Source organism: Neodiprion virginianus, chromosome 1 (assembly GCF_021901495.1).
Source record: "Neodiprion virginianus isolate iyNeoVirg1 chromosome 1, iyNeoVirg1.1, whole genome shotgun sequence".
NCBI classification, from domain to species: domain Eukaryota; kingdom Metazoa; phylum Arthropoda; class Insecta; order Hymenoptera; family Diprionidae; genus Neodiprion; species Neodiprion virginianus.
In genome coordinates, this window is record NC_060877.1 from 35,837,762 (window position 1) to 35,865,405 (window position 27,644).

General features: G+C 37.6%; 2 protein-coding genes across 11 annotated transcripts in view; one reads left to right on the forward strand and one right to left on the reverse strand.

Moving 5' to 3' along the window:
- LOC124305770 (dynein intermediate chain 2, ciliary) overlaps positions 1-27,644 on the reverse strand; it is a 47,931-nt gene that overhangs the window by 7,870 nt on the left and 12,417 nt on the right. The window lies entirely within an intron of this gene.
- The window catches only part of LOC124305725 (potassium/sodium hyperpolarization-activated cyclic nucleotide-gated channel 2), a 165,824-nt gene continuing 139,254 nt past the window's right edge, over positions 1,075-27,644 (forward strand). For 3 of the 10 annotated variants that reach the window (XM_046765450.1, XM_046765446.1, XM_046765467.1), the window contains exons 1-2: positions 1,078-4,010; positions 8,999-9,387. In XM_046765450.1, coding sequence (XP_046621406.1) covers positions 9,350-9,387 — 38 coding nt within the window. In that variant the 5' untranslated portion in view covers positions 1,078-4,010; positions 8,999-9,349. Of the gene's footprint in view, positions 4,011-8,998; positions 9,388-27,644 lie in introns of all 10 variants that reach the window. The other 7 variants (XM_046765429.1, XM_046765438.1, XM_046765456.1 and 4 more) reach the window with 5 other exon arrangements.

Genomic DNA, 27,644 nt, shown 5'->3' on the forward strand with positions numbered 1-27,644 from the left:
TACCAGAACCTTTCTTTTAAAGAAAATGAATTTTTTAGGTGGTGCCATGGTGAAAAATCGCAAATCATTTTTCTCCGAAACACCCTAAAATAGTAGGTGAACCTTTTTTAAATCGAATCTGATTTAAATAAAGCGAGAAAACGAAACATTAGAAATTAACAACACTTCTGTACTAGCATTATTGGACCAAGAGAGAAATAAAATAAGCTGTGACTGAAAGCACTATTTCGTAAGCTTTCATTTGTTCCTGAAAACGGAAAATTAGATAGAGAATAATTAAGCTTTATACATACGACAAAATATAACGCAGTACTTATAAATAAATGATTTGTATTCGCGCGGGTGTCGGCAAAAAGGAAACTTGCAGATGCGGAAGAGACGGTTGTTTTCCTGTTCTTCCGCGACACCTGGCGCGTTTCTTGAAAATTACCTGAAGGTAGTTTCCTCTCTACCTGAAGTAAAAAAATTCGCCACGACGCTCCAACTTTAGAGACTAATAATTTGAAAGGTAACAATAATTATGCGTTACTTACGATCGCCAAGCACCGTTTTTACGCCGCGTATTTTCTCCACTCCCTTTTTATTCCCGGGCCAAAACACGTCCACAACTCATCGAAAATGTATCGACAGTTTGTACGTAACAAACTTCAGGGTGTTGAAAAAATCGTTCGGCATCAACTTCAATCACAGACGATATACAGTCTGATTGATATTCGTTCGTATAAATTAGCGAAAAAAGTCCAGTAACGTGGTTTTTTTTGTTTTCTTTCTTTCCTATAAACATCGTTGGGACTATTTGATTTGCGGATTAGATAATAACACAGGAACAATTGTTCGGAGCTTACCGACAAGTGTTTTTCAAAGAAAAATTGACAATTTTTTTTTGTACGGGGGCGTCTGCAGATTTAGTTTAGCCTTCTACGACGTTCGATTTTTGAAAAAAGCACGGATTGGAAGCAGAGGCAAGTTGGCGGTGTAGCCGCTTCTTAAAATGGCGCTCCGGTCGGAATCGGGGGTGCGAGATTTCCGAGGGCAGATCGTGAAGAGTGGGGTCGAGGGTGTTTCAGTTTCAGTGTGAGGCCGGCTGCTAGCCGCCCAGCATCGAAATTGGAATTACACCTCGCCGTGTTATCGAATAAAGAGATCCGAAAGCGAGATGGAGGTCTTTTCCTAAGGTGGCAACCTCCGCGGCATGCGTCGCAATCGATAAAAACTGGTGAACCCCTAATTCCTTCCCTCGTCCCACCTGATAAATACAAAACTGCACGAAAGAAACAATCAATCGAAGGAAAGAAATAAAAAAATTAATTCAAAAAAATATAACCTCTGCACATTGCCGATTCGGAGTGACTGACGGAATGTCGGAATTCGCGTTTAAAAATTGTTGTGTACTTCGCCGTTGCTCGGCATAATACTAAGAAGAGGAGGAAGAAAATAAGAATAATAACCGTGACCGTTCGGTGCTCGTTGACAGAATTCGTCGTTACGTAAACTGGACCCGATATATCAACTTATAAACCCATCAAGCATAAAAGAGAAACCGAAACGTCATACTTAAACAAAAGACGCTCGGACTTGTTAATCAAAAACAATAAAGAAACCATAACCACCCCTGCATAATTTTGCTCCTCAATTTCACAACGTACAAATTATCTATCAAAATCACTGTGAATTATCTGTAATTAATTGTTACCGAATACAACAAGTCTTCGTTTCGTCTTTACACAGTTGAACGGCTTATCTAATTATCACAGCACTCTTGCATCCGTACGCTTCGTACGAAACCGAACGAAGAAAAAAACGTACGGTAATTTAACGGTTCGTTCTCACGCGGTCATCAAAATTTGGTACATAGAAGCATAGGGATAGTATACAAATATCAAAAAAGATTCGTAAGGCTGAAACAGATGTGCTTGAAGTAAAAATTTGCAAAAAGGCCAAGAATAAAGGCGAACGAAAAAAGTCTTCTTTTCTTTGGGGTTTTTCCCTCCGTATTTCGATGTGATATTTTACATGCAGTCTTCGATTGGCCCAATAGCGGTGCTTTTCGTGTACACGAAAGAATAAGTAAAAGAGCGAGAGAAAAAAAATTAAATGACATAGATAAATAAATAAATAAATAAACGTGAACGGACATTGTCACCAGCCTACACACAATAGTTTAGTAATATTTAATCGTCGTGCTCTTTCTAGTCCAGGGTCCCGTGTTTATAAATTTTAACAAATCAATTCGACGGTTAAAAGCCGTCCGAATATGTAGAAAAATAACGAAATAAAAGCCTAAAAGAGAAACTAGGAATTGTATAGTTCGCCGGGGGTAAAATTGGTTTCGTACAATTATCGCAAGCAGGAATTGCAATTGCTACAAGTATATACGTATAGAAGAAACGAAGAAGCTACGAAAGGAGGGCAGCTAATTAATTAACTCGTCGGTTTGAAGTTTGATTAAAGAAAAAAACCGAGCAAATCGAATCTGTATAAATAAACAAGCGTGCCACGGGTCTGGAAAAAATCGATTGATAAAATTCCCGTCGTTCATATAATCGGCAACGTGTCATTTCCACACTGCAGTTGAATATCGACGAAAATTGATAATCAAGTTCTTACGAGCCGTTGTAACATTATACGTACATATAAATATCCACGTACGCTTTACGTATGTGAAGTAAAGAAAAAAAAGACGAACACTATATACAGAGTTATTTATTATCAGATTGTGAGAAAAAATAAAAATATATAACGCACCCCTTTACGCCGACAATTGTGCAGAAAGATAATAACGAATCGCGTAAATTACAACGCTGGCGATTAAACGGTATTTTTGAATCGAGTACCGCTGCTGCTGCACGGGCTCGTTTATTTATAATCGAGGCAATAAGGGATAGTCGAATGATCTTTGCACCCGAGAGCTTTCTCTCCTACCGTATAAAACGCGTCACGATCAAATTTATTCAGCTCTCTTTCGTCCCGCTATTTCTCTCAAAAATTATTCGAGAATCGAGCTTGCGCTGAGTAATCTCAAAATCAAAAAAAAAAAAAAAAGAAAAGAAAAAAAAATAAACAAATAAAATGAAATGAAATAAAAATTTCCCGAAACACAAATAACTGGACTTGAAAAACCGTAACAATATCCTCCATCTGTCATACATAATATGTGTATATCGATTGTGACTGTGATCTTTTTAAGGATATAAATTAAAAAAAAAAAAAAAAAACGACAACAAAAAATAAACAAAACAAATCTCTTGTGATACTAAGGATATACGTACGCGTGTAAAGGAGGAAAGGAATTAACCAAAGTGATTAAGAATCGCCAGACTTTGCAACAGCATCTCGCGACTTATTCGCGACGGGACTGAAACCGATCGTTAACAACCGAAGTAAGGGAGATAGATATCTATCTACACCCAACACAGAGGTATAAGCCATAAAGCTATAAGGAGCGAAGGAGCCGAGGAGGATCGAGGGAGAGCATCAACCGGGTCTGTGTAATAATCTATCCTACGGTCCGCGTCGTCGTCAGTTTTGTATAAACCCCTCCTCCTGGACAGCAAGCAGACTCGTGTGCTTCAGGCCAACAAGTATAACCGAGGAAAATGATTCAGTGGCTCGCATCGCCTCGTCAAAGACTCGCGATTAGCCGCTTCTCCTTCTTCACCTCACGGATTATACCTCGAGGATTGTTACCGATGGACACGTGAAAAATTATAACCCCGTTAAACACCGTGTATAAATATAAATACACACACACACACACACACACACCGCGTGTACAAACGTTTACTCGACACGGATTGCGATTTGTGATTTCTTTCGCCCTCTGTTACTCTTCGTTTTCAGTGTTTCGTTCGTCAAACCGCGCGCGAAGTGCTTTCAGTTTGTATATTCTGGTTCTTCGATCGATATCGTTTTAATTATTGACATGGTGCAGCGATCGAGTGTCTCCTCTTCTTGGCTTAATTACGCTGCCTCGTGATCACCGTCGAAACGACGAAAACTCTTCTTCAAAGGTACGTAGAATCGTATCTGTGTTTGTGTTTGTACGCTAAATCCGGCTCATCATTACCCCCGTGTTTACACACGCATTAATCTAATACCCGACACGTTCGTCGATGCATGCATCGTTGATTTTACCTCGCCTCCAATCCCCTCTTACAAATTGTAGGTATTCAGAAGTACTTGTACACGCTCGTGTCTCCGATCCGATGTGCCTTGGAATACTTGAGCATTTTTCATTCACAATTCGTCCGATCAAGTTCTAACGTACAAGCGACAGTCGGGCTTGGAAATTGTGACGCTTTATCATAATCGGTTGAATGTATATCTCGCAGTTATTCCCATCGTTTCAATGAAATAAGGTGTATGTAGAATGGTCATTGGTGTACGATAAGCTTTTGTGCGTATGATATATTCGTGAAATTATCGCAAACCACCCTCGAGGGTTGATATAGTTGTATAATCGCGACCTGTAATCGTTACATTATCGATAATAGCCGAAGCCGTAAGCTGTAACGTTTTGGAATATAACGTGTCACAAGTAAAATGAGACACGTGATTTGTGTCAATAAGAAATTGAAGCGAACAAATTAAGATCAAGTGCGGAAGAAGTTTAATACGGAATTTTTTATCGGACCGAAGTTGGCAAACGTTGTTGAAAATCGTTATCCCGCAATTTTAGGAATGTTTGGAAACGTGAAACAAGGTTAAACGTATTCGTATGTTTACTAGCTTCAGTCTCGTGAATTTTAACAATCGCCGATATTCTTTCGAACGTTTATTAGACAGGTATATTTTGTCAAAGAAAGAAAACTGCGTAAAAGTAACGCGGGACTTTGACACGTGGATCATAGATCCATGCGATATTGTCAGTGAGAATTAGACTGCAATTTTTGTCTTTTATTTAAACGTGACGATTATCCGTTTGATACAACTATTATTTCGAGATAACCTTGGGTTCGTTTAATTATCGTGCATGCATCTCTTAGCTGCAGTATAATTGGAGGTCCCGTGCTTAGCCGGCTTCATTGTTTTCCAGCTGTGACACTCTGCCCACGATCCGCGCTTCCGTAGTTCCTGAAAACATCGGTATTACATGCGCAAAACGTTGTTACCGGTACGACGTATTATTACACGTTATATGTACACAAACCTCGGCATTGTTTCCGAGCGTCGAGTCGGGGCTTCGCGTGAGTGTAAAAGAAGAGAAAAAAAAAAAAAAAAACAACAAAAAAGAAGAAGAATCTACGTTGGTCTCTTTGTGCTAGATTTCAACCAACGCGTGACAATAAAGTCCACGTACACGTTTCAAAGAGTCTTAAATCGTTTGGCCTCTGCTCGCTTGTTCGTAAAATTAAAAAATTAGAACAAAAAAAAAAAAAAAAGCGAAATAAAAAATTAAACTAGTCCGTAAAGTATTAAAATCGTTTGACCCAGACTTTCCGTCATAAGTCGAACACCGCCCGGCGTTCTGTTACCGGGAGCTTTTAAAGCTCTCATTTTTCACATTTTTCTTCTCTCGTCTCACTCGTAATTATTGCCCCGCCTCTCTTCCTCCCTACCTCGGCTCCGCGGCAACTAAACAGCCCACTTTTCAACCTCCCGCTCGCCTTGTTAATCAAGTTCCGAAGGGTTTCAATATGCAATTTGATCTCACCGCCGGATTCTCTCCGAGCTTTTTTCCATACCTTACCTCGTTGGAAATGACACTGAACTTGGCTCGTTGTGAACGGGCTTGCGGCTGCGCTTAAAAGCTCGCGAACGGTTTTCATCTCGCTGTTTTATTAAACTGCTTCACCTTCTCGGCTCTGTTATTACACTTATTAACGGTGTACGAACCACGCTCGCGTTTTGCCTACTCGTCGGTCGTTTCATCGAGACTGTTGCGATGGGTCTCCTCCACTCACGATCAGCTTTGCACGGGAATTTCGTCGAAGCCTGACTCTGATCGATACCTCGATTTAAACGTTGTACGCGTATCCGTTTTAACACCGGCGATTAATGGGTTCTGGTGTGAATTTGTACTTCGGGAATTCGTGACCGACAACGCTTATTTTTTGAATCATACGTACTTAGGATTTTGAAACAAGGCTTTAACGTCAATTCATTCTTGCACGAGCGTTAAATTTAAGCAGCAGTTGCAAGAAAATATAGCAACAGTGATCGTAATGAGAAAGAACAGTAACGGATAGAAAACTAATTTTCATTTTCTACATAGAACTATATTTTTCGATTGCGGTAAAAAAATGAAAATAGTCAAGGACTGTATCGTGATATGGAATTATATTCACGAGGTACATGAGACTGAAGTTACAATTGCGAAGACGCGTGTGTTGGGAAATATCGTTATTTCACAACTTCGGGACTGTTTGGAATTCGGTAAACCACGATAAACCAAAACACAGTGATATTTTGTAAACTTCGATCCTTCAAAGTCATTCTAAAATAGCTAAATGGTGATTTGTTACTCGGTGTTCCGGTGCTGCGTCAAGGTTACTAATTTCAACCTCGTATTTATGACCCATTTTTCACCCGCCAATGACTCTTGACAAATTTGAAAATATATCAACTACGAGGAGAAACTTTCGGTAAAGATTCATCCAAAATCGAATATCACCGAAGTTACGAAAACATGTTTCTGAATTTTGCAATACCGCGTCGAAAAGTAATAACGCCAAGTGGAAAATATTTTGAACCAGGTTTCATCGAACCTACGCGTAAAAAGCATGATATACATGCTTTTTATCTGTTCGAAGGAGTTATTTTTATCTCTGCAATAACGAAATTCCGTCCAGCCTGTGCAGTTATTCTCGTTGCACTTTATAAGTAAGTGTATTTACAGGCAACGACATATTTATAGAAAAATCGTACGCCTTCAAAAACATACCGCGAGAATCAGGTTCGTGTATAAATTTTCATCTCAATCTTACTCGAACGGATCAACAATTCCGAACGTCTTTGTCAACGATGTTTCCAAAAAGCTGTATCTAATATTGTCCGTACACGAGTTTTTCTACTAAAATTCTTTCGTACACACCGCGGACAGAATTTTCTTAACGGATGTTATTTATCGGTAGCCGGTGCTGATAGAATTCACAATATCGCCGAAATTTTCTCAAGGAGTCACTGTGACAGTGCATAAATCCACCCGAAACATATTTGCGTACTAAGCTTTTGCTCTACGAGCGTTGGAAGAAATGGAAAATTCACTATCTTCCGAATTTTCTTCCTCGTTAATTTTTCGGAATCGACGTTTCTTTCACGAGCAACGTTGAATTTTGGCGCAAGGGTGACGAGAAATGCGGGGATTCTCCGTAAAACGAAAACCGCCGCGCAAGCTAGACGCGTACATATATATATATATATATATATATATATATATATACGTACGTATGCGTGTGTAAGCTGTGTGGTGGAAACGTTGAAGCGGCACTTATTCCACGCGATAAATGAAGAACGGCTTGATGTATCATGTCGAAATTGGGACAGTCGATAAAGATATTCATCCCACCACCGATGCGGTTACGGGGTGAACAACGCGATCTTTGAAACGAATCCGCATGTATGTACGTACATTATACATACGTGCATACACGGAGTAAATGGGCAAGCCGATATATCGCGCGTTTTATCTTCAGCCGGTAGAATTGTTGCCCACGGACAAAAGGATTCGAAAAGTGCCCCGCGAACGCGGTTCGCTTCGCTAAACTTGGCTGTGTATAAATTGCATCTCGTTACATCGAGTCGCGATACAGTAAATTTTTGCGGGAATAAATTACCCCGTTCTTGTCAGTCTGGTAGGCAATCATTTTTCGATATTTGAATTGCTGATTTAGAGAAGAGATAGACGTATGTTTGGTTTCTTCATTCGGACGCGAATGTACGATTTGATTTAACGAAAACAATTGGCCGGATCAACAATTTGTGACGCGGAGTGAAACCAAGTCGTATGCGTTCATTTTAATTAGCTGTTGTTTTCTAGCTTTTACCGGAAAGTCTAGTATCCGTTACTGTTCTTTCTCGTTACGATCACTGTTGCTATATTTTCATGTAACGTTGACGTTAAGGCCTTGTTTAACTAAAAAGGTAGAGTAGACCTCGGAAACTGATTTTTCGTTGCAATAACCAAAAAAGGATCGACGATAGCGCAAAATGTTTACGCTTACCTCGTTTTTCGTAATTCCAACGATATTCGAACAGTTTTTTTTAACGATACCTGTTTTTACTGAAATTTTCTACTCACTGTAACGAATGAAATTTTTCTCATTGTAGATAACACGTTGTCATTTAATCAATTATCATAACCATTTCGGGTAATAGAGTGCAGTGTGAAGTGAAACGCCTCTCCAGCCCCCCCCCCCCCCCCCCCCCCCCCCCCACCCCACCCCACCAAAAAGTGTCTGACCAATCCCCGTCTGGTTATTAGCTTATACAGGGTTCGTACGCGCAGGGAAAACCGGGAAAACTCAGGGAGTTTCTTACAGCAGGGAAAAGTCAGGGAATTTCGAAAATAAGACTGGAATTTTAAATTTCTTGAAGAAATAAACTCGTTCTTACACGTACATTACTTGATATCGAACCTCCTTTCGTTTTTCTTCTTACTGAAAATCTCTGGCTGTTGTTTGTAAATCAGTAGTCGGACGGTAGATCAATTACTAGGTGATATTGAAGGTATTAAGTATTAATATGCAAAAAAATTTGTCATTAATCAGCGGCATATTTCTAGGCAGGTTACTGAAAAAAATCCTATTTTCGGGCTGGAACACCTGGAAAAATTCAGGGAATTTCGGCTTCCAAAAAGCGTACGAACCCTGTTGTGAGATATCGTCCTTCGATCAGTCATTGAAACCGTTTCAGGTAACGGATTACACTGCTTACGAGTGTGACGCACCCGCCGTTCTCCAAAAAAAAAAAAAAAAAATAACAATATTAATAGAATCCAATAAAACAAATGAAACAAAAACCAGCAGCTAACAAATCGATCGTTCGTTGGATGTTTCAGGATCATCGAACCGGTTGGCAGCGTCCGGGGAATCCCCGGGGCCCCGGGCAGGGCCGAAGGCAACAAAGTCCCGCCGCCCTCTTCCCGGGGGGTGGCGCGGGAGCCGTCAGCGTGGGGGCGCAGCGGTACGTAGCGAGATTCGCGCGTCGGATCGCCCGGAGGCTTGCGCGTAGGCTCGGCAGGGGCTCCCTGGGCCCCAGCCGCGGTCTCGGCCTGGCGGCGGCGGCGACGACGACCGGTGGGTCCGGCCCGACCGGGGCGACGGTGGTGACGGGGCCTGGCGAAGACCTGCCGGCCCCCCCCACGCGCCCCGAAACCTACCACACCCACCATCATCCCAGGGGGAGAGCCATGTCCATGCGGAGTCTTCATCGGCGCGTCTCTCACCCGTGAGTCCCTTTTTGTCTTTTTCTTACATTTTTACTAGCTTCGTTCGCTCCTGTTGGTCACGCGACGTTGTGAAACAGCACCGACCGACGTGCCGTTGATGGCTCGTCTTTTTTTTTTTTTTATCTACGCCGCTCTGCCTGATATTCGTTTTTGGACACCCTACCTTACCGACGATTTCAATTATACTCGCGAGCTGTTCGTGGATTTAATCTGTACAGCGCGAGTCGATTGAAATTTTCCGAATGGGAGGAGGTTGGTTGGTTAATTATGCCCCGCCCCTGAACCAATCCAGCCAATGAACGGCTGTTTTATACGTCTGTGAGTAAATATGACTTTCATACGCAAAGACGAACCTAATTGTTGACATTTCGTGCTCTCGATTTTTCTTTGTTTTCATATATTTGCTATCGTTTTTACTTTGATAAATTTTTACTTGTTGGTAGCAACACTCCCCCTTCCCCCACGCGCATCGTAAGTCTAATTTTTCATTTATTTATTACATTTGTTATTATAGTATCAAGTATCCTTGAGATATTATGCGTAATACACCCATGTATATTTCACATGTTATATTTATATACTCCGCGGAGTCTGCTAAATAATCGTGGAACCTCTAAATTTCCTTGGCATTGTGAGTATCGTATAAGATAACTTGACGATTCCATGTTAAAATCCTTTGAAATTACCGCGTGAAATTGAATTGTCTATTTATAGGCAGTTGAAAATTTGCCACAAGTATGAAGAAAAAGTTGCTGCTCGAAAAAAAAAAAAAAAAAAAAAAATTAACTTGAAATTGCGTTTTGCTCATCGGCACGGAGCAAATATTATGCGAAGAGGGCGGCAAGGTCGATATATAAGATCGATGATGGAAAAAGGTGAAATTCTTGATGCGCGAAACGTATTAAAATAATATAAATACGTTGAACCAGGTTCTATATATACACGCGCCGTTTTGTCTGCTTACATAAAACTCCTTTGATCATTTTATACAAGTTTCAGGATGTACATACATATATATGTGTATCATATATACGTGCGAGACGTACGACGTACTAAAATTTACCGCGAGAATATCTCACTTCTCTCACTCACTTGCGCGGTGGTCTAAACATTGCTAAATTTGTAGCTGAAAGCTTGAGCCTTATCCGATAACAACTCGGCACTTTAAAAGAAGCATAAAGTGAGAAAAAAAAAAAAATAAAAATAAATATAAGAAGAAAAAAGAAGCACTCACGTATCCCTCATCGTCGTGTAAGTATCGGCGGTGTATAAAATCTGCACTCTCGTAATTCGGCGTCCTTCCATTTCCCTCGGGAGAAAATATATACCTGAAATAGATTCGATATAACCTCAACGGTTAGCCCTCGGGGCTATTGTATTTTCGCAGCTTTCGTTCGACCTTTTACGTTGCAAAAGCTCTGGCGCAGTCCGACTTGCAAGCGGATATTCTCACTTCTTCAAAAATAGTTACTGTCGCGGATAGAAGGGAAATTTTTATACCTACCTAACCTTGTTCGTTTAAATAAGTTGTAGTGAAAATTATTCGTTTATCGTTTAATCGTGATTTTTTTTTTTTCACGAAAAAACTTCTTTTTTACGCTCGCGGTGCTCGGTGCGAGGAAATTTTGTATTGACGTGAGAAAGAAAGAACGAAGCTCTTCTTCTCATACAAATTTATTCGGAGATTAAAAAGGATTTGCAAAATTACACGCTATAAATGGAAATTTGGAAATGCTGCGTAATTTTTGATAAAAATTTTTACACGGCACTTTGCTTGGCAGGATTTTACGAATCGAATATTTTTTCTTGCAAATATTCACGACTTACGAGACAGAAAAACTTGATTCAAAAATTTTCTCTCAAAATTTATAATGTTTGTGGAGAATTCCATGCGAATCCAACAAACGCCTGAACCTCATCATTCTTCGTTTTGTTCAAAATATTTTCTGCAATTGTCCCAACTCTGAAACAGTACTCTGTTTCTTTGTAGATTTTTTTATTAAACCGCTCAATTATTTATAAGTATCGAGAGTGATTTTGATCACGAACTTTTTGTATTTTTCACTTGAAACAGACCGATTTCATTATGAAGTTGATTAAAAAAAAGTCGAACGTGCTTGGAACCGGTCTTGAAATTTTTTTAAAAGAAAATACAGTTTTTGAGCATTTTTTGAGAATTTAAAACAAATTCCTTTTCAAAATCACCCTCAATATTTATAAATGATTAACCAGTTGAATGAAAAATTTAAAAAAAAAAATCAGGCCACTGTTTCAGAGTTGGGACAATTGGAGAGAAAATTTTGAACAAAATCAAAAATGTTAAAGGTCAGATGCGTTTGTTCGCTTCGCGTGGTATAACCCATATATATATATATATATATATATATATATTTCACAATTTCGGTTGTAAAACTGAGAGAATTTTTTTTTGTCGATTCGAAACTTCGCCCGCATGCTTGCTAAAAGTACAGCTTGTATAATAGGCCGATCAATACAAGAGGGTAAAAAAAAATAAAATAAAAATAAGAACCGGCGAATTACGATGCTCGAATATTGCCCAACTTTTGCAAGTTAAAACGATGTTTTATAACACCTATTCACCATTCGCTCGAGGTGGAATAAATGACTTCTCAAAACTTTACTGATCTGCGGATGACGATTTTCACGAATGATTAATTCGAGCATTACACCTGTGTGCATATAAAGTTACACTTGCTGTGTTGATGCTTGATGCTGTCATCGTTATTATTATCATTCAGAGGGGCGTGTTTTGCAGAGTCGAAACTTTCGAAATGAGTTTGACAGTAATTAAGCTCTTGATGAATATTTTAAACGACTCTGAATTATACATACTTATATTTTATAAGTATTACAGCTCGATGTGACATTTTTGCTCTGTATAATACTGTTTATATGTGTACTATACCGATTTTGTTTACTCTAATTGCAAGTGTATATAGATAAAGGGTGGGCAAGAAAGATAAAGTAATAACAGGCTACGTGAGTTCAACTCTCACGGATCAGTGACTGATACTTCCCTACGACTGTAGGAAATATAGGTTACTCTCTGGGTAATTCGCTAATGTAAAAAAAAGTCAGACGTAACGCCGTCTCGACGTAATTTTGGATAATCTTCATTTTATCTGCCTGGTAGTTGGTTTTTTTGCATTGAATTTTAAGTTCTCGACATTATTTACAACCGAATTCTTTTATAGTCGATTTTCTTGACAACGTCCTGAAAACAAAATTTTCGCCTCAAAGCACGCGTTTTTTTCTCGCGTATTACAGGAAATGTTTATGTCATGTGAATAAAATACAGACGAATCGCCTGAAAGAATCATAATTCAAGATCGAAACTGATATAAATATTTTCTAATATTGATTATTCTTATCCCATTTTACATTCGATGAGATTGTTGAGATTACGTAACTTTTTGTTTTATCAAAAATTCTCTCGACTGAATGTTATTTTTTGAAAATCTTCCCATACGATCGAGTGCAATCGAGTTTCGCACAAGTTTTATACTGTAAATTTTCTTTTCTTTTTTATGTACAAAATTTGATTTCATAACGTATAAGCCTTGAAATTTCCCTGTAAAAATTATTGTACATTAGCGACATTTATTCCTCTGGAATCAAACAACGAAGAAAATTGTTCGAATCGTTGAACCGCGTTCAACTTCAGAATTTATTATCATGTTACTATATATTGTATAAGTATATGCATATTGGATGCTCAGGCATATATAATGCAATAAGCGGTGTGGCGTTGATGCTGTATAATTTGTCATCAAGCAACCGCGAGATTATATTGATCGTTAGGAACAGACACCTACTTGAGCTGTCTATGTACGAGCATACGTTATACATATGTATACAAGTATACGGTACAAGTACAGCAAGTATTCTCGAAGCGCGTTGGTTAAAAAAGTTTATTGTAATACCTGCATCAAGGCGCTCGCCTATGTACAGGGCATTCCCGTATAACGATTTCAGATTTGATTCCGTCTATTCTCGTTCTATCCTGCAGTTTGCTGATTTTGTTTTTCAAACTTGAACAGCGTCAAAATTTCGAAGAAGCTATTTTATGTACCTCCCATTTGGCTCGAACGTAAAGGTAGAAAAAAAAGAAAAAGAATCGCGTGCACGTATAAATGTAACTTTTCAGATAGAAGAAAAAAGCGGGAAGGACGATAATTAGGGACGTTCTAATTTTAGACTTGAAAAAAAAAAAAAAAAAAAAAAAGGAATCAGATCTCCAGACGGAATTAGCAGTTGGTCCAGTTGGCACGGAATTTCCCATATATGCTTATACGTGCGCCATTGGATATCTCTTGAGCCAGTTTTCCCTCGTTTCCAACTTATTATACCTACATAAGCTGTGTACAGTCTGCAGAGCAGTTCAATTCGCAATTCCGCAGTTTTGCAGGCGATAGTTGCACGTGCTGCCGCAGATTATATGAGTGCGAGTATGCAGTTGATGCATTAAACTATACTTGGAAGGTTATATCTTGTTTGTTTCTGTCTCGCGAAGAGGTATCGAGGCAGCTCGATCATAAAACTATAACGTACAAAGTGACCCGGCACAACTAACTCCATGTTATAAAAACTCTGCGGGAGAATCAGACGTTTATGGAGCTTTGTTAGTTATACACCGGGATTTTATTTCGATACTGTTTACAGTAAATTTTATACTGCGCGTCGTCTTAAATTCTCCATCGCCTCTACCCTGAAATATTTTATATACCCGCGGGAAATATGTGCGGTCAAATTAATTGGAATCGCGATGCGGTGTAAAATATTAATTAATAAATACTAAATTTTCTTGGGAACTTGGACAGAATTGATAAGATTCAACTTATCAAAATTTGCAACGTTTCGTTGGTTTCATTTATTTTCCAACTTCATCAGGCAAGCTGTAACAGATGTACATAAACTTTAAAATTAAGTTGCATAAAACAATAGGCATGATACATGTAAGTTACAAATTCAGAAATAATAAACTAAACAAAATTACAAAATATTTACTTTTGAGGTTAAATCCTCGTTAAAATCCTTTGGTCCATAACATCAAGTCAAAAATATGTTTAAATCAGACTAGACAGATATATACATTTTTTAATAAAATTGTAAATTCATTCTGCCAATAAATCAATTTAAATAAAATAAAATGGACAAATATAAACAATGATGGACAAATACACATGTCAAACGTAGTGACTCTTAAATCACAGACTGTACTACTCTCACACAGTGTGATAGTACGTGTGGAGCAACTTAATTTTAAAGTTTATGTACATCTGTTACAGCTTGCCTGATGAAGTTGGAAAATAAATGAAACCAACGAAACGTTGCAAATTTTGATAAGTTGAATCTTATCAATTCTGTCCAAGTTCCCAAGAAAATTTAGTATTTATTACATTTAACATGGATGAGAACCAAGATTTGGATATTAATTAATATTGTGTGTTAAAATTTATATCGCCAGTTGAAGGAAAGATTAAAAAAAAAACAAAAATACAAAAAAAAAAAAACAGTTTAATATCGCATTGCTTGAAAATGAAATTTGATAAAGAAAGGATAAGAGTGTATGTGATTGAAAATTTGTACCAATGTGACGAGTAGAAGGATGAAAAAAAAGAAACAAACAAAAAAACCTTGAAGCGTGCGTGAAACGAAATTGCAGAACAGTTGTTCCATATTTTTTTTCTGCTCTTTTTCCAATATCTAGGACAAAAATATGACGGTAAAAAATCGAGGTGAAAAATGTTGAAAAATATCAGAGACTCCAGTCTCTGATGTCGGTGTGGGTGATAGTGTGAGTAAAACACATGTGTGTACAAATGGAAGTGCAAAAGGGTGAAAAATCGTGCCGGATCCAATCGTGGCTTAGAATATTGTTGTGCAGTGTTGTTGAGGGGATGATTTCGGAGTGACGACGAAGTGAGGAAATCGGGTTTTACAGTTTTCTTCTCTTTAGAGTAACGAAATTTATTAAAGCTTCGGGAATTTCTAACTTTGTCTGACGTATAATTTCGTGTAATAATCCTGGTTGTGTTTTACGTTTATACTGATATGTGAATCGGATGGGGATAATTGAAAGGAGTTTGAAATGCGGAAAGTTGAATTTTAGAAAGGGTAAAAAAGACAGAGAGGTCGCGAGGTAAAGAAATCCAAAACCTAGAACCGTCAATATTTCGCTTCGTACTTTTTATTTTTTTACGAGTTTTCATTTGCAATTTTTTTACTATAAAGTTTTACACTTTGATTTTTCTATAATTCGACTCACTGCTCTTCAAGAATTCTGTAAAATAGATTATCAAATCTTGGAAAATTCGATATTCCGACCCTCCTACTTTCTAATCTTCCTACATTATTACCTTCGACCCAAATCCGTGTTTTCTATATTCTAACCTCATCAATCCTCCGAACTTTCCGCAATTACCGCGCTGCAAGCGTAATAACAAAGCAAAGACTATGCGTATCATTTCTAAAAATTTGAATAATTGTGTGAAGCACGATTTGCTTTCAGACGTATAAATTAAGCTTGCTGTGATTCGACCAATCCTTGTTTCGGTAAGAATGATAAAAAATAATCGATTATACTCCATTATTTTTCTTCACAATCGGTTTTGTTTTTTTACTCCCACGAACGATGCAATACAATATCAATTTATGTGATTAGAGTGTCAATTATTACCATTGTCTTACTTACCAAGCATCTATTTGATGTAATAAGTGAAATTTACGAAATTTTGTTGTCAAATGCACAGTTTCAAAAAAAATGGGTGCGTGTACTTATGTACGCGCGTGAGAAGTTATACTTCTTTGGCATCATTAAATAATAAATATTTAACATTGATAATTTAATAATATTTAGTATTAATTATATTAAATAATGATATTTTAATTTATATCAATAAATAATACATACGGATAACTAACCTCAATTATATTGGAGCACTTGAAAAAGTATTTTAGCACAATTTTTTCACTAATATTCACAAATAGTAAATAATATTAATCCAAATATTCAATTTAAATCACTACTGAATATATTTTATTGCCACATATATAATTCGAACTTGTATGAAAATAAAACACGTGTTGTGACTGTAAAAACTAAAACCATGTGGATAAATATTATAAATAAATATGAAAACAGTGATTAGAGGCGACAAGCGTACCAACATTAGCTTTTTTTCGAGACTCAATGAATTCGGTTGAGTGGGCAACTTCATCCTGTTAATTTTGTGTTACAGTGATGCGCGCGCATCTTGAAATTTCACTCTCATCAGTTTTTCATAACGCGCCTAAAGAAGTATAACTTCAAAAAAAAAAAGTTACAAAATACTCGATTAATCGGTGCAACGATTATTTTTATCTCAGTGGTCATCCCTTGTTACGAATGTCTGTCCCTTTCAGACCTTCTTTTCCAGTCTTGAAATGCACTCGAACCGACGCGACGGCCGTAACTTTAGCGGCTTTCACTTGATTCTTGGAATTATCCCGTCGACAAAATCCTGCACCGCGTAATCCCATTTCTAGCTCTTTTACTTAATCGCCAATGACAGAGCGGGAGCGGTAATCCGAGATATCGATCTCCCTGAAGGGTGTTTACCGGGGCTCCCGGCTCCCCGACACCTGTATAAATATTTATCCATCATCCGATTGCCATTTTCACCCTCCGCTTCGACCACCGCTTATTATTTTCCTTGCCGCATGAACCGGGTTCGATGCTCCCTGCATCGTTACCGCATGTCGTGCATACCGCCAAAAATTCTTCGAAGACCTTCACTTTCTCATACTTTTAGGGAGGAACCGGATTCGCAGTGGAAGAACGGATAATTCGAGTCTCAAATTTCAGTATTTTATCCTCAAAGGTATTTCTGTGGAATTATTGAAATCATTTCTAATACCCGCGGAACGAGAGGAAGAAGGTAAAGAGAGAAAAACCATATTTTCCGGGTGCTTTTTAGCGGTCGATTTCAAAATAGATCGTATCACGCAACATACGTGAAAAGTTCGGAACTGCGGAATTTTTTCATAATAATTGATAATAAACTTCAAGTATCTTTGTAAAAATTTATAGAATGCTGAAAGAAATTACTGAAAAATTTATCGGGCAACAGAAAAATCTGGACAATGAAGACACTCGGATGTTTATAACGCAAGTATTTTCGAACGGCTGTAAATCGATGAGTCATAATATTAAGGTTATTTCCACCGCAAGCTTTTGCCTCAATTATTTTCAATCGTTGGTTGTACAAGAGAAATAATTCGATCTTGTATTACAGATTACAGGATTTGATTTTCGCCACGGCGAACTCGAGTTTTGATTGTATCGCGTGTTCGCCACTTAATCTTGGTTGTAGAATTTCAGTTTTACACCCAAACAATTCTTAACGACCAAAGATCATGATATTCTCTCTATTCTCTAACACGCAACGATAAGTACCTGACGATATAGGCGCCTGTAAGACGTTCGGTAGGAAGATGCTGGATCAGATGGGATAGTAATTTATACTTCGTGTTTAATTTTTTACTGTTGTTACAATGCTTGAGGGCAGAGCTTTTCTAGCCAATTCCAATAAACTTGAATCCTGACCATTTAGGGGCCCTGATCGAATACATTCTTTACATCATTGTCCCAGCATGTCGGAAATTTATTATCACGGGATGCAAGTATCGATTTTTCTTCTCGATAACCATAAATTATAAGTTTTTTTTTTTACTTCTCTTCTCTCAAATCGTTGTGTTTCGATGATTTATTGATAATTTTTTCTTCCAGCAGAAAATCACCATTTCGTTTTTTTCTAATTTACAATAAGTGGAATAATTAGGAATTATTATTTTCTTTCATTTAAAATTCTCTCGAAAAATTAAAAACAAACGAATGCATCAAAATTCGTTTGAAAATGTAACTGCAGTAGCTATTTATCACCAATATCTTCCATTATTCAGTCAATGAAGTATATCAAAATCAAATAAATTTGCCTCGCAACGATTGTGTTGCCCGGCGCGAAAATTTTACGCAAGAAAAAGATTTTTGAAGGTAAAAACGCAACTCACAGCGAGTCAGAATTGAAGTTACACACGTGATATATCTATACGCGATCGTCTTTTGTTTCTCGAAACGGCGGCGAGTCGGCCGTCTGTGATGTTATTTCCGATTTCTATCGATTCACTCCCCCATGTATTCATTCTTCCTTTCTACTCTTTTCCCTGCAATCTGTATACATATGCATACGTGAATATCGCGTAAGTTTGACGACCTGGAAATTTCGACGAATTTTCATCCAGGTGGAAAATCCATTTGCAATTGCGTTGTTTTTTTTTTTTCTTTTTCCTTCTGACTTTTGCCAGAGTTGTAAAGGCGTTAGGGTGTCTCGGAAAAAAAAATTTGCGATTTTCCACCATGGCGCTATCTTAAAAGTTTGTTTAAGTCGGAAGGAAGGTTCTGGTAAAAGACACGATTCTGAGTGATTGACAAGTTAGCCGCACGAATTGATATCGCGTGTTTCTTCACAACTGCAAAAAAAAAAAAAAAAAAATGTAAAAAATAGTGAAAAAGCAAATGAGCGCGATCTTCCACACAACTTGGAAAGCTCATCTTTTTACGTAAACTTTTTTTTTCGAAATACTCTAATAGGCACACAACGGGAACTTGCGTGAAAACGTCCTAGGATTGAAAAGGCAACGAATAAACGAATGAAAATGAAAGAGTGGCTATTGGAGAATTTAGAGCGACTGAAAATTGAGGGAAATGCTTTTGTAGGAATTAGCGATCAGCCGGGGAATTCATCCGCCTACTAAAACGATCGTTCAACGCAATCTCTTCAGCGATTCATCCTACGAGATTAGGGATTACTGCCAGGGAGTAGTCAGTCAGTCCGACTGTCCGTCAGAGCTGATGGTATTTGCAGTATAGCCGCGGCTTGTCGGACTTTTCCCCAGATCGTTACTACTAACGTTTCTGAATCTCTTTCGAGTCCTTTTATCGTTCAGCTTCAGCCGGCATGATCGAGATTAGTGGAAATAATTATGAACTCGGTATTTAAAATTCGCTCTTCATTACGAATCGTTTAAATCAAATATTGAACATTGAAATGAAAGACTACTTGTTGTATACACCTGTAAATAGTCTATGATCCAGTTCCCGAGACGTTGTTTAATATTTCATACCGAAGTTGAAACTCGTATATTATTTCGCAAGACAAACTGTAGAGAGAATAAAACGAAAACAATTTGAACAAAATGAAAAATCAAAAAAAGAAAGAAAACAAGGAACAAAAATTAAGCGAAGAAAATTAAATCAACTCTTGCTTCTTCTTTCGCAACACAATCGATATTTTGGAAAGACAGTTTTCTTTTTTTACCACTTCGAAGAGACGCTCTTTGCGTAATGTATAAACAAAAAATTATAACGTATTATAGTTACAACAAGGTCTGTAATTGCGTGTGAAAATTTATAAACAATCTAAAAAGCCTGGATTATCAAAAGTGTAAAAGCTGTTATTCATTGATTATGAATAATTATAAACATTCGCTACGACGGTTCACAATCAGGTCCGATCCCACTGATTGTGAGAATATCTGAAAGTCAGCCACCGGCGGCATCGAGCTCGTCTCATTCTCACAATCAGCATCACGTCTGATTAGAGAGCCGCTGTAACTACTGAGAGTTGTTCTGTATCGCGTTGAGGAATTACGGTCAGTGTATGGTCAGACGCGAGAGTTGCTGCAGCCTGGCTGACCACGATCACCTCTTACTACTGTCTGATACAAGCACTAGACCTACGTTCTAGCGATGGCCACTGACAATAGGCTGAAAACAATGAAACGCAACTCGATTGAATCGGTAAAAATTAATCGATTTAATTGAAAATCGATTAATTTTAGTCATTGTTACTACGAACCTGTAACAATTAAATCAGACATTTTTTACAGCGAAATGAATTGCAGTGGAGTCAGTTTTTTTTTTTTATTTTTTATTTTTTCCAAACATTTAGCTCATTTCGATAACTCATTAACAAATTTTAACGGTTTTGGTTTTTATACATGCGGTTCGTCCTAATAAAAAAATTACAATTGGTAAAAATTTTGGGCGAAGTCGGAACCGTTGGTTCTGAGTTTGTTCGTTAAAAATATGAACGTTTTTTTGTCCGATGTGATTCGAAAACGGATCAACCGGTTTCATTGGAATTTTATGCATCGATGCGGCTTCGGTTGAATCAAAACTGACCACATCTTGAGAAAAATAAGTCAAGCTATAGGAGTCTCCGAGTTTTTGCGAACATGAAAAACTTTCGTATTCCAACCAAAAATGGGAATAGCGGAAAATTCTAGGACCGTCAACGAATTGTGATTTCCAATCGAGTAATCGTTAGATGTTTATTTTCAAATTCAGTCGATCCGATAGATTTGAATGAAAATCACAAGGACGCTGTTTTGGAATGTTTATATGTACCTCGAAGTTTGTTGAATCAATCGGTACGTATACGTGTATCATGATTTCATTTTACGCACCTTTTGAATTTGATAAGGAATTTTACACGAGGGTTAACAGCCGACTGCGGAAAATTTTCCGAATCTTGACGAGACTCAGCTACGTGCGTAACGTCAGGAGAAAATGAGAAAAAATGTTAGGAGGGGACAAAGCAAGCCGACGAAGCATAATGATGAACTCTGTACGCAGTTAGATAGGGAAGAAAAATGCGACGCTTGTATATAAGGTACGGCTTGCAAAGAAAACGGCGGAACGCGTTTGAAAAAAGCTGTGAAAAGCTCGAGCATCGCGCAATTACTCACTTTCCGAATTATTCTTCCTCTTCTTATTCTTCTCCCTCTCCTCATTTTATTTTATTTATTTTTTTTTTTTTTTCTATTTCTGTTTCTGGTTCTTTTCACTCCGTCAGCCACATCAAGGTTGAGGGAACAAGAGCTGCTTGCCAGCCCTTTTTAAACAGGCACTTTACCACCTAACCCACCAACCCAAATTCCAAGTGGTAATGAGAAGCGAAAAGGAAAAGGTTTCTTTTTCCTTTTCTTATCTCGACGAGAAAAACGTTTAAGGCCTGCTACCTAAATGCATGTGTACACGAGTAGGTATTATATCCAAGCGAAAGCGGATGGAATTCGAGACGCATTCCTTCGCCGATACTTGATACTCAAAAAGCGTTACACGCGAGGCTGCGTCGCGGTTTTCCTTTCCGCACAAACATATATAAATATAAATATATTTATCAGGGTGGTTCTTATGTAGGGTGCTGACGATTATTATCCAGGTCACCCCCCCCCCCCCCCCCCCCTAAATCAACTTTAAACTAATTTTTTAAAGATTTTTATTTCAATTGTATAACCAGTGACTGTAAGAGGGTGGATTTTCCCATTTAAAACACGCGTGTTTCGGACACATTATTAGTATATATTTTTTAGTAAAAGTTAAAGTGTTCAAAAAAAGGTGCAACTGCCAGGTTTTAGTGGGAATTAGTGCTAATATTTTAGAAATCTGGACGAATTGCACAGCCTCGAAATGTGACTTCTTTTCATTTTCAGGAAGTTATAGATTTATTTTGAACATTATTACTCTTACAGTAAAATATATGCACTGAGAACATTTACGAAATACGTATATCTTGAATGAGGAAATCCATCCTGTTGGCGTTGAGGGTTAGAGTTGAGATGAAAATTTGAAAAAATCGGAATTGTTTTTGAATTATTTAAAGTGGATTTTGAGGGTGATACGGAAAAAATTTTTCACCACCTTAATAAGGATCACCTTAACATGTTGTTTTCTATTCATTAATAGTGATTATGCCAAGCCGAATTTTAATTTTCACAATTGAAACCCTGTGAGAATTGGCAACTTTTTGTTAAATGTATGCATAAAATGTATACCGCGTGTGAAAAAACGAGTTTATAAACCGTGTTTAAAAAATTTTGTTATTCTATGGGTTCGGAATTATATAACGGTGGTTGAAAGTACCGCTGTAACCCCTCGAGGGATGCGGAAGCCTTTTGAACCTGCAGGATTTGTATTCTCTCAACCTCGAACCAAACCCTCTATAAGTACGTACATATGTACAGATATATACACACGTGTATTGTATGACCAATGTATAAACTGCATTCGAAGTTTCGAAAATGTTTTCGTTCCAAAATATGTCAAATAATGGAACAAATATGCCTGTGTCATTATCAAAACTGTAACGCAAGTTATGTATTCATAGCTTTTAGCGATATTTTGCAGCCTCGACTCTCAGCAGTTGATATAAACCAGTCGTTAAGCATATGTATAAGTATTATAGTAGAATACGTGTATACATGACAATTTTCCAATTCGTGGGAACAACGGCGTGGTCGTGAAGGGAAGAAGGAAAAAAAACTGTACAAAAAGTTTTACTTTTGAGCGAAGATTGACAGAGCATAATGTAGCAAACGCGTGCGAGTGACTTGAATAAAATATAGTATAAAATAAAATATGGTATAGTAAAATATAGAGAACGGCTATCGTCCAATATTGTTAAAACGATTATTAAATTAAGGGGTGTGACCAAAGTTACCGTGAAACCGATTAATTCACATTCGAAAATATTAAAAATTTATAAAGGAATTGTTTTTACGGCAAGGGTGGTCACATCCACTTAATTCTGGCAATGATTTCATTCTTATAGAGTTTTGATGAAGAATTGAAAAAATTCTTTGATGCATATTTACAAACAATCTGTTTGCTATATTTTCTTAAATGCAAGTAATTCTGTTCTAAAATTTTCACCAACTGTTGTTGACAATGAATTTAATTGTAATAAATTTGGTAGATATCGATTAATTTAGTACAAATATCGCTCAAGTTGTTCGTAAATATGAATAATTCCGTATAGAATAAAAGGTTCTATTAAAAACGACAGTCTTTAACCAATAATGGTTTTGTTCCTCTTTGAAAGCGTGATTCGTTCAACTCTGATTTTTTCTGCATTTTGTGAAACGCATGATTTCCTCGCTCTGTAATTATAATGTTGAAATATCCGGCCGAATCCGAATCAGTTACAATTAGATTTCCAAAAAGACTGAACAACGGGAGTCGTGCTGCTTATTTCGTTGAGACCAAAATTCAATTACTATCCCTCGACTAAGAGTTTGGCGCTTCGAAATTGCACCTTTTCTTCCTATTCTTCCTCTTCTTCTTACATGCGTATGTGTATTATACATGTACACTATATGTATTTTATCTTGGATCGCACAAAGCTCGTCAATTCACGCTTCTCGCGGCGAACATCACGAGAGCTTGTAAAGTTTAAAACGCAAGTTCGTTCTTCTACGGAATACGAAATTACCATTTTTTTTTAATCATTTTGACCGCTTAATTTTCTTCTTTCTCGGTTTTATTTAAAAAACCAAAAGCAATTCCGAAATTTCCGCGATATTATCGATATATTATACAGATATAAACGCAATCGTGATGAAATAGAAAACGAAGCTTTTATTATCTTCAATATTGATTTCTGTATTTTTTTAAATCAAAGCACTCTTTTTCCTTTAAATACCACGCATCTCCAGATAATCGAACGAGGGAGAAATAAGGTGAAATAAACCATCGCTTCCAAAATGATGGCTTCGAATTAACAACGGCTTCATGCCGAAAGTTCGTCATTGTTTCTCAGATTCACACATCTCGAGGTTCGTACAAAGCTGTTTTACTTCTCGCCAAGCTTAGTAATTCACAAGATTTAAAATAGTAACATCAAGGTAATGAAAGACCGAATAAAAAGTCACTGTAATTACTTTTTACAACAACATCGATGAATTTGAATTTGGAAAATATGAATCAATCCTGAAGCAACACCGGAAAAACGAACTGTTCCAAAACTACGATTTTCCCTTAAAGCCGTCAAGACTTCTACTTCCCTCGTCGTTTTTCTATGTTTCCAACTTTTTCAAAACCTTTTGACGAACGACCCGTCGTGTGACGAATGCCGGCGTCGAGCTGTGATTACTAATTTGTAATCGTCATAATGCGTATTTAACCGCGAATCCACAACCCCCCCCCCTCCCTCGTTCGTATTAATTTAACGACTTCACGCACGCGACTTTACCTTCGCTGCACGCAGTCTCTCCTTTCCTTTATATTCCAACCGAACGCAACCCGATCTGTCAGGCAGTGCTGCACGTGTTCGCAATGATAAGACAACGCGGCTTGCCTTCTATCATTATTATCGTACTTGTCCTTGCCATCATCATCATCATCATCATTATCATTATCGCTGATTTTTTTACTCTACCGCAGTTTGCGCAGCTGTATTTTTTAGTCATTGTATCACGAATAAGCACGTGCTTTCATTTTTCATACTAATGTTTGCAACGCGTTGGAGAAAAACAATTTTACTACATAAATATAGGCGCGAAATTGTGTTGAATGAAATGTCGGGAGATTTTTAATTTGGTCGTGGAAAAAACTGAAAATGTCAGTTTTCCATCGTGGGAATTAGAAATTATTTTTTGAGGTAACGAGTTTACTTTTTATTCGTCGAGAAAACAAATTAGCTTAGGCTGACCTTTTTTTTTTTTTAGATTATATTTTTCTTCGGTTCGAATTGAATTTGCCGCGGATACAGAGTTAATGAGCTGAACGATTTAGGTTTCAGTAACTTACTGGAACTGAGAAAATGTGAGGGAGAAATATAGGATTTAGGTGTTGGAAAACCTGGAAATGTCATGGAATTTTTTTCCAAAAAAGTTGTGGCAAACCTGTGTGAAAGAAAAATTGGATCACAATCTTGCTTACAATATTTTTATATTTCTAATCGGAGTGTATTCGCTTCGTTGATATAGCAAAGGAAGAAAAACGAACTAAAAAAAAGTGATGAAAACTGGTTTTTTTTTATGGTCTGAGATTTTTTATTTTATTTTTTTTCAATCACGTAATGCGCGCTGCATGCTCGATTACCGAATAAATTGCAAATTAATGCGACGACGCGTGTTTTTCTTGCTTTCTATTTTCGATATCAACTGTAACAACGATTTATTCCTCTCAATTGCGTTTCTGTAAAGCAATGTGTACAATCATCTCCGACGGTTAAGAATCTCGATCCTAAATGAATTTTCATTGGTTCTTGATGTCCTTGGAACAAACCCACACCGAATAACATTCTCGTCCAGGAAAGGTTAAAATTATGACCCGTGATAGTAGATTCAGTCGACCGATGCGGTGCCACATATGCAAGCCGATATTTCATTTTGATTGCAACGCGGTCCGAGCTCCAAAGCTATCTCTCTCTCTCTCTCTCTCTCTGTCTCTCTCTATCGATCTCAACATTTATTTATTTTTTTTAAACATTGTTTTATTCCATTTCATTTTATTTTTTAACTCTGTTCTCAGACAAAAACGTAAGTTACTGTAATCACCCCGAAATGAGAAGTTGACGTTTCAAGATCCAGAGAATGTATGCACGTATGTAGGCACGTGATCAATTCTATTGTCCGACGATATCTCGAGAACGAGTTACCGGATTTCAATGATTTTTGTATCAACCGACGCGGTTTTTCCAAACTTAGAACTAATTAGATTTTAGCTTCGATCAGTTCACTACTTTTTCAACTATTTAGATAACAAAATTCTGTAAAATCAAATGACGTCTTGAGAATGGATGAATGGATTAGAATGAAAATTAGTACCTTTGGGTTTTTTGTGGTCGCTAATCGCGAATCCAAGGTCAGACTTCCAAAATTTGTAACGGTAGATCCGTTACAGTGATTGAATATAAAAATAACCGTCATATCTTCACGTCTAAAGCCGTTTGTTTCAATTTCTTCTCTTCTATTTTCGCGGGAGAAATTTTACCCATGACGTAATTCGCCGTGTTCGATGTTACTGTTGCGTTGTTCAAGCTGACCCTTTTTCCCCAGCTTTTCAATTTTCCTCAAGGGCAGCGGCCGGCGCCTTTCACCCTACCGCCCACTAATTCTTCCTAGGATCTCGATCTTTAGCACCTTAGGTCCTAAGGCTCAGAAACGGATCGCGGCTAAGGGTGAATATTAATGAGATCCCCATATTAATACAACGTGCCTTCGGACCGAAGACCTCCGAAGAGAAAAATGGCGAGTCTCTTTTATCTCCAGCGATGGTTAAAAACGTTACGCGATCTTTTGAACGTTGGATTTAGATTTTATTTCTTCCTTTTTCCTTCACATACACCGCCTTTCGGATTCTCGACTTCCAGTTACGAGAAACGAAAATTTCTGCCATTCGTATACCGTCCAAAATGTGCAGTGTACGAAATTTGTTAATTTGACAAAAATTTGAAAACTTGAGGTTGGATTTCACTAGCTATGAAATACACGATAAAATTTTGTCGGTATAATTCGTCCGATGGAGAATATCGAGGCGATTTTATTTCTTGTTCCAGACACGATAATCGATTTATCTTCATTCACTTTTCGAAGTGCTTCCGGGACGATCGAACAAGTACACCTGAGTCAACGAAAGAAAACAGAAATTCGTTTCTATAAAAAAAAAAAAAAAAATTTGTATCCTTCGCTAAAAATACATCGAATCGACGAACAGAATCTAAAATTTTTCCCACACGCGTGCGAGGTTTTCGATCACTCTAAATTGCTTGGTTTTCAGTCGCGAGTTCTTTAAATGTGATGCGTTTCTTATACCCATCGCTGTTTCCTGTATATAGATAACCATAAGAACGCGTGTCAAGGGATGATATTTCAGAATAGAAGGTGGCGCCTTGTACACTGGTATTTTAGGCCGTGACTTGGGGCGTGAATTTCGGAACGTTGGGTTTCCCTGCTGGCAGAGCTAAGGGACCTTCCTAATTACGTGGAGAATTGTATATACTCTATCCGTGTATACGTATACAGATATATTCTATCCTGACTCTTTTTTACCTCCCCTGTTTCTTTCTTCTCTTTATTTTTCTTCCTCTCCATTCAACTTGGTTTATTATATTACATACAATTTCATTTTATCACCCCTCCGAGTTACTTTTTCCCTTGCATCAAGCCGTTACCTACAGTCCTTCCATTTATACAATCAATTATTCTGTTTCTTCAATCTTAACCTTGACCACACGGAGGCTGGTTCGCCAAAAACTGAGCTTTTTCATTCGTATTATTAGGAGATTATCGTGCGTTGAGTATTTGTCGAGTCATTATAATCGTAAGCTAACAAGATCTCATCGACGATAAAAAACTAGAAACAGCTGGAAGGTAGAAAACGTCAACAAAAGCCTGCGCCTATCGCTTC